General features: G+C 40.0%; 1 protein-coding gene across 1 annotated transcript in view; it reads right to left on the bottom strand.

Moving 5' to 3' along the window:
• Positions 1-7608, bottom strand: part of fbxw8 (F-box and WD repeat domain containing 8) — a 23357-nt gene extending 15749 nt beyond the window's left edge. The window contains exons 1-5 of the mRNA XM_032516894.1: positions 6828-7608; positions 6628-6732; positions 5566-5730; positions 5087-5175; positions 1-142 (exon numbers count right to left, since the gene is read on the bottom strand). The exon at positions 1-142 is cut by the window's left edge and continues 16 nt beyond it. Coding sequence (XP_032372785.1) covers positions 1-142; positions 5087-5175; positions 5566-5730; positions 6628-6732; positions 6828-7310 — 984 coding nt within the window. The 5' untranslated portion in view covers positions 7311-7608. The remainder of the gene's footprint in view (positions 143-5086; positions 5176-5565; positions 5731-6627; positions 6733-6827) is intronic.
• Between the last annotated feature and the right edge of the window lie 240 nt (positions 7609-7848).

The raw sequence follows: 7848 nt of genomic DNA, 5'->3' as shown, positions 1-7848 counted from the left end.
AGCAGCCACTGTGCTGTTGACCTGGACGTAACGGACATAAGGTCTGGGTTCAGAGTTAGCTGACAAGCTGTTAATCTTCAGGTAAGAGGCTGTTGAGTCCCAGTTCAGCGTGTCCCACAGCCTCACGTCACCAGACGTGTACCTGAGATACAAGCAAGCACATCAAGTCACACTAAACATTCCTAATTCACATATTTAGCTTTGTACAAAAAAAGCTGATGATTGACACAAATGAATTATTTCTCATTTCCAACACAGGTGGACAAGTTTGTCTCCACAACAATAGCTGGCATTACCCGTTTACCACTGAATCATGACCCTGCTCACACTTTATGTCTTTTTTCTCTCTGACTTGTTGTTATTCTGATTTCTAATATCTTTGTTATATGATCTTTCCACAATTGTTTTGGCTGATCATTTTAACCCTTCAGTCAGGTAGGGGGATTTTTTTTACGTAACAACATGGTGCACAATCAAATTAACTGTGATAACTTGGCTTTATTTCTGGTAACAAAGAAGACCAGAATGTCATTATTGTCCTCTAACTGATACATTTTTTTAATTGTTGGCAAATACTTTTCTGTCGATCCACAAACTGATTATTCAACTAATTGTTGATGACAACTGGGAGCTTCTAGCACACATACTAAACTAGTGTCAGTGTTTCTCAAACTGTACACAACAATTCCCCAAAAATCTGGTTTGCACTTGTTTAGAGCTGAAACTATGAATTACTTGAGTGATTGATCAACAATTAAAGATAACTGATTACTGGTTTGTCATGTTTTGAAACATTTTTGTTGTTCGCCAGTGTGAGGATTGCTGCTTTTCTCAGTTATAGATGATTGTAAAGTGATATGTTCGATAATCCGCAGATTAATAGATTATGAATATAATGGTTAGTTGCAGCCCAATACTTTGGACGATTGTTTTCTCTCCCTTAAAAATGAAGATACAAGGCGACCAGATAGCTCAGTTGGTAGAGCGGGCGTCCATATTTAGAGGTTTACTCCTTGATGCAAAGGACCGGGGTTGGACTCCAACCTGCGGGGCTTTTGCTGCATGTCATTACCCCTCTCTCTCCCCTTTCATGTCTTCATCTGTCCTGTCAAAAATGCCAAAAATGCCCCAAAAAATAATCTTAAAAAAAAAGGAATTAATACAAATTAAGATACAATTAAAACTACAAATATTTCACTGGCCTTTTACTTTTCCCTTTTAAGGAATTAAAAGGTTATGCTTTATTTCCAGTTGTACATGCAGAAGTGTCTACCTAACTGTGCTACAGGGAAGGCCCTTCTGTGCCTGAAGTCAATCCAACCGGTTTGATAATAATCCAACCGGTTTGATAATAATCCAACCGGCTCGATAATAATCCAACCGGCTCGATAATAATCCAACCGGCTCGATAATAATCCAACCGGCTCGATAATAATCCAACCGGTGCCTCACAGTACGCAGGTCAACAGGCTGCCAATCTCCTCAGTGATCGTTAAGTTTGCATGAACCATACAAATGTCTCATTACTTGCTGGGCTAATAAACTTATGAATGTAAAAATACTACATGTAGACCAGTAAACTAAATTGCACGTTCATGTACAATCTGCCCTCATCCTTTTTTCCTCTCGCACTCTCATCCTCAAGTATCAGCCAGTACACCCCCCCCACACCCCCCCCACACCCCAAATCACCGCTCTGGCTTCTGTTCTGTCCTGGACCCCCATCTTTCCGTTCGTTTTTCACCCAAGTCAATGAGTTCTCACTGTGGGAGATGACAAACTGCCAGCGTTACCACCTCCACTTGTCAGAGCAAGTATCCGCCTCGCAGCCAGAGTGTGTGACACAGTGACAGCAAGTGTGGCAGAGTGTGCGCCCGTGAGTGTGTGTGTGTGTGACTGGCATTGCAGGGTTTGGCAGGAAGTAAACAATAGGAATATACGCTTTCACTTAATTGGTACGTCACCTCAACAACGACTATCAATGATGATGCTGAATCTCATCCAAGTAATTCGTCAAACTTTTTTTTTTTATGTACAGAAAACTTTGAGCACAGATTACTGCAATCTTCATGCCAAGCCTCACAAGACGTAGCCTTTGTGTCACTGTGTGACTCCAAGAGTTGCTGGGTTAACGAGACAGTGTCTCCTGTTGCCTTTTTGGTGCCAAATCTCATTTCCTCAGTTTTCTAATAAGATTTTAAGATTTTGTAGATGTAGATTTGTAGATGCAATGAATCATTCTTGATCACTCTTAACTGCTATTGATTGGTTTCTAGTTAAACAAATTCAAGTACTTTCCCTGAGATGTATGACCCTTTAAGTACCAATAATAAGGAAAGTATTGATGTTGTGAATTTGTTAATAGCAATGGAAGAAAAAGAAGAAGGATTCAATAGTATGTTCACACTTTGCAGACTGCTTTATTTCCTGTCTAGACTTTTTTGTACTGTGTGTCCTACATCTGCTAACCTGAAAAGACGCAAACACACTGTCTTCTCCGATGAGACACAGCAGGACAGAGGGGAATCTAATCACATTACTCCCTGGAGACACTGCACATCTCCTTGTGGGCAGTCTATCATGCTCCTATGGGCCCTGACAATCTATCACTGCCTCAGCCCAGTTATTTCAGGGCAAGTTTGGTTCGCACTCTTCCCTCGACGACTACTGCCATTAGTAGCGCCATTAGTAGGAGTATAAAAATATGTGACAATATGCATCAATGAGCAGAAAACTGAATTGCAATATAGCTAAATCTGAACAAAATTGACTCCGAGGTTTGAATTTTTTGTTAATGCTGGAGAGTGCAACTGTCTTCCGCTGCTTACAGTCTTAATATCTGTCCATGTCCTATTCTTAAATCTAAAAGCAATTCATGTGACGGTGTTGCCAATAAAGTGTTACTCCGATCACGTTCACAATTTTTTTCCTTATCTTTTTTTTTCCCGTTTATCTTGGTATTAATAAAGATCTTGTATAACATGTATTGCTTTTTGTCCATTTAAGACATTATTTGCATGTTGCACTAAGCCCTATAAGACAAAGTAATTTTGAAAGGTGGAGCGTTGAAACTTAAAAACAGTGTTTGTGCATGTGTTTTTGGCTCAGGAGGAATACATGTAAGAGGACTTTGGTGCAGCCTGTTTGTTCCTTTCCATCTTTGTTTAATTTATTGCGAGTGTGTTGAACATTGAACTCTAACGCATCATAACAAGCCATGATCTCAACGTTTCCTTACACCCTATCCATTAGCCAACACTCTAAACTCACAGACTGGCTACAGTGAGTTTTAAAAAGGAACTAGGGGAGCATGATATATCGACTCAATATCGTTATAGCAATATCACATTACGCAATATTATACCAAAAGTGTAACAATAAGCATGCAATATTTTGTTTATTTTGTGGAGCGACGCGTCCCGTCAGTAGACTGTGTGTCTTAGTTGTGTTTGAGTTTGAGGCTGCTTGAAATCATGATCATGTTTCATTGGTCAGTTTCAGTGCCAGCTGCACATGTTAGTGCACGTCAGCGCATGGGGCCACTACATGACAAAACCTATGGAGGTACCATGTGATGTGTGTGCATATTTCAACAGAGTTACAGTGTAAGTGAAGAAATGGAGAGAGACACAAAAAAGGACAAAATTAGAAAAGTGAAAGAAAATAAATGACCTGAAAACAGAGCAAAGGGAACGAGTGGCACCAAAGAAAGAACACAAATGTGGGAAAATGAGTGTTTCTCAGGGAGAACACAAAACACCAGAGGTTGAAGAGGAAACTTTAGTGGCCAAAAGTAATCCCATCCCGCATCTATTTCTCACTGGTAGCTATCCCGCAACTTCACAAACGGAGCTATACATAAGTGTCAAGGTGCACTGTACTGTTATGAATCTATTTTGATGCGTTTTCCCGTAACTTTAGTAATTTAACATATGTTTAAAAATAGGGCTGGATAATATATCAATATTATATTGTTATCGTGATATGAGACTAGATATTATCTCAGATTTTGGAAATAAATTTTGGAAGTAAGTTTTGTCTTTTCCTGGTTTTAAATGCTCATTAGAGTAAAGTGATGTCATTTCCTGTGTTACCAGAATGTTCTAGCTCTTCTATTATTTTTACCTTTACCCACTAAGTGATTATATCTACATTGCTGAAGATTATTTTTCTTAAATCTTATTGTGAAGATATTTTGTTAAAGCACCAATTGTGAACCTTATAAAATTGCCACAATATCGTCATTGAGGTATTAGGAAAAGAATATCGCGATATCTGTTTTTCTCCATATCGCCCAGCACTAGTTAAAAATATCGGAATTAATGGAGGTATCGCAATATTCATAATCCATATCGCAATATCACATTTTGTCAATATCATGCAACCTTAAAAGGAACATGCATGTTTCAATAAGTAAACCAAATGGCAATCAAAAACCTTGTGTGCCCAGTAATGGTCACAGTTCTGCATAATTTCCAAGAACGACCTAGTCAATGCAAATATTTTGTTATTAATCACTAATGCATCAGTCAGTGATGCACAACGCCTTATGTCTAAATGATCCATATTGTAAATCAAACACCCAGTCATAAATCAGAAGATTTATAACCAAGATTTATATTGAGATTTACACTACCGGTCAAAAGTTTGGGGTCACTTCGAAATTTCCATTGCACTCCATTATAGACAGAATACCAGAAGAGATCAGCTGCATTGTTTTTTTAACCAGCGCAGCAGTTTTCATTTTACATTATGTGCTTACATAATTGCAAAAGGGTTCTCCAATGTTTTCTCAGTTAGTTTTTTTTAAATGATATCAGATGAACAGAATGGGCCTTTGGAACATTGGATGAATGGTTGCTGATAATGGATAATGTAGATATTGCATTAAAGATCAGCCCCCCACTCAGATCAGCTGGTATTCTATCTAACATTGAGTGGAATGGAAATTTGTAAGTGGCCCCATACTTTTGACCGGTAGTGTATGTGACAAAACCAAGAGTGACAAAGAAAATGAGGCAGATGTATTCAGGGTATACTAGCAGAAGTGTAAGTTACAGCTGATGTTGGAGTCCTTGAAACTCACCCAGCCAGGACAAAGTTGTCACAGGAACTGACGTCACACAGCACCTTCCCCAGCTCGAACTGCAGCTGGCTGATGGATCCCACTCGATTCTAGACAGAAAATATTACTTGGCTGAAAACACTGCATCCATTATAAAAATACATCATGTTATTGCAAGCAGGACACTAATTTAACTATTATTATTATTATCTCACTAAACTATAGAGAAGAGGTTGGCTTTCAAAAGTAAAGTCTTTGTTATGATTTTCCTTCCCATTTAACACCAGAAGAGAACCTTCCCATTACTTTTTATAGTAACCTTTTACATAACATTTCCCTTTGCCATTTTGAATGGTGTTTGTTGCATTTCATTATACAAAATATAAATTACAGCTAAAACTGGAGACATATAGTCCATGGACTACTAGCGATTTCACCACACAAGCTCCAGTGCGGATGTAGAATTTGGTTGATTCTGATTCCCCACAGCTCGAGCCCACCTTCCAGTTGGAGCGCACAGTTTTGGCCGAGTTCCTGCAGTCTCGCAGCGTGCTCTTCCAGCACGGCGAGTCAGACACACTGGCCTCCTGATGGTAACCCTCCCCCGTGCACATCTTGAACCACAGAACGCTGTCCTCTGCGAGGACTCTCCATGCCCTGCTCACCTGGGAGGAGATTGGACAGTGTTACCGTGGATTGAGTCAGCATACATTACGAGCTTGCATCACTTAATTTATTTGTGCTTAACGAGCCCGGCTGACTGCCAAGTGGACTGTGTGTGTACACCACATGCTGTAGGTCGGACACACAAAATGTAATTCATTAATCTTTACCAATTAAAGTCACATAAGGTATAAATGCTGCCCTAAGCAATTCTGCATGTTGGGGGAAGTGCAAAGTAACTGTAAATTTAAGGACTTTACAACCAAGAATTCTAAACCCTTAGATCAGCAAGCTGCAGACAGTGTAATCACTTTACAGGAAAGACTACCAAAGGGACAAGAGAGACAATTCAGTAAGCGTGCAGGTTTGTTGCTTTTTAGGAATTGAATTTGTCATTTCACCAGTAGAAGCTTTGACTGACTGAAAAATCTGCTCCAGGACTCCAAGCTGCAGGTTTAGTCGTTCCCAGATTGTTACCCGTACCCTTACCCTTAAAATGAAGCAGCATCAACTTGCAACCTCTCCTCAAAGGTCTATGTATGTCTAGGAGTTGTAAGCTATTGAACTGAAGTGTGATTTGTTTTCCTTCTCAGACGTTATATGAATAATTGTTAGAGGAATTTGTAAGGTAAAACGGAAATACTACGTGGATATGTTATCTTTATCATATCACAAGCCCTCAGAGCTACCTCCATGGGATCTAGACAGCTAATCAGCTGTTTATTTGTTTTTTAGCTGTTTCTTGTTTTTGTGCAACTCTTTCATCCGCATGTTGATATCATATAAGTGAAAATATGACTATTGATGTGGTGTGTGAGGGTCATTCCTTTCAGTCTCTTTTTTCCTTTATTTCATAAAGCAAAGCGCTTGCCAATAATAGTTTCACCACAACAGCTTACCTGTGCACATCGGCCTAGCTCAGTAGAGTTTAGATATTGGAATATCTTTAAGGCTAACTCGTACGGCAGCTCAACATCAAAGAAGGGAATGTCGTTGACTTCATTCTGCAAAAGAAAGAATTTCAACACACATTATTTTCTTAACTAATTGTGCTTAACCACCATACCCATCCCCATCCCCATCATCATCCTCCTCCTACCAGATCTTGAATGAGTAGATCCAACAGCTCTTCGTCTTTCTTGACCTTTCTCTTAGGCTGTTGCTGTTGTGGCTGTTGCAGGGATGCGCTGCAGGCGTTCGTCATGTTTTGATACTGTCTCTTTCTCCTGGTTCTCTCCTCCTGAATCCTGTCCAGCAGGGGACTGGTCCTCCCATCCAACAAACTACGTGCAATGGCCACATACTCAGGCTGATCCTCTGACTCTGCTGTAGCGTTTCTTCCTCCACCGACACATGCTTCATCCTCAATGCCACCACCACCTTCTGATTGTGAAGGACTACAGGCCTTGTTGAGATTGTTTAGGTCTTCAAAATACCTGTTTTTGAAGTCGTTCTGGCCTGCCTGAACAGAAACATCCGAGGAAGGGGAAGGAGCACACACAAGTGGCTTATCCTCTTTATTACTCGTTAATTCTTCTTTCCAACACTCCCTGAACGCAGCGAGTTCGTCGTCCTCGGCCATTTTTTTTCAATCATCGTTGATAAAATATTACTTTATAGTGTTATGAAGCGGTCTCGTGGGAATGTGTTAGTTACACTGGCCAGTTAAGCAAAGCCCTAGCTTAGCACCGACGCAAAATTTACACGTCCTTCTCTATAAACAGTCCGAAGAGAGACAACGCGCTGCTGTACTAAAGTTCCGCAATTTTTTAATTCCGCAGTTTTATTATAGACGCGGCAATCAGGGATGGTGTAGGATTTTTTGTGGCCACAACTGGTTAATTATTCTAAATATCATTGCAAGTGTTTCCTATCCCATGCCAGATTATATTCAAATAACAATACACAATGCATGTGTTTACTGTTAAAACATGGCAGACAACAAAACAACGTCCAGAACACCCTACAACAAAAGACTCCTTTAGATCAACCCAGACAGGAGAGATCCAAGAGTTAACCATTGCATCTCTCTTTTGGGAAAAGATGATGTAAACCCCACACCATGTGACACCGTAATGAATAATACAGTAGAGAGAGAGCGAGAGAAAGGGAGAGAAAGG

Source organism: Etheostoma spectabile, chromosome 5, assembly GCF_008692095.1.
Source record: "Etheostoma spectabile isolate EspeVRDwgs_2016 chromosome 5, UIUC_Espe_1.0, whole genome shotgun sequence".
Lineage (NCBI taxonomy): Eukaryota > Metazoa > Chordata > Actinopteri > Perciformes > Percidae > Etheostoma > Etheostoma spectabile.
The sequence above is the reverse complement of the archived record's forward strand: the minus strand, read 5'-3'. Positions and strand labels throughout refer to the sequence as shown.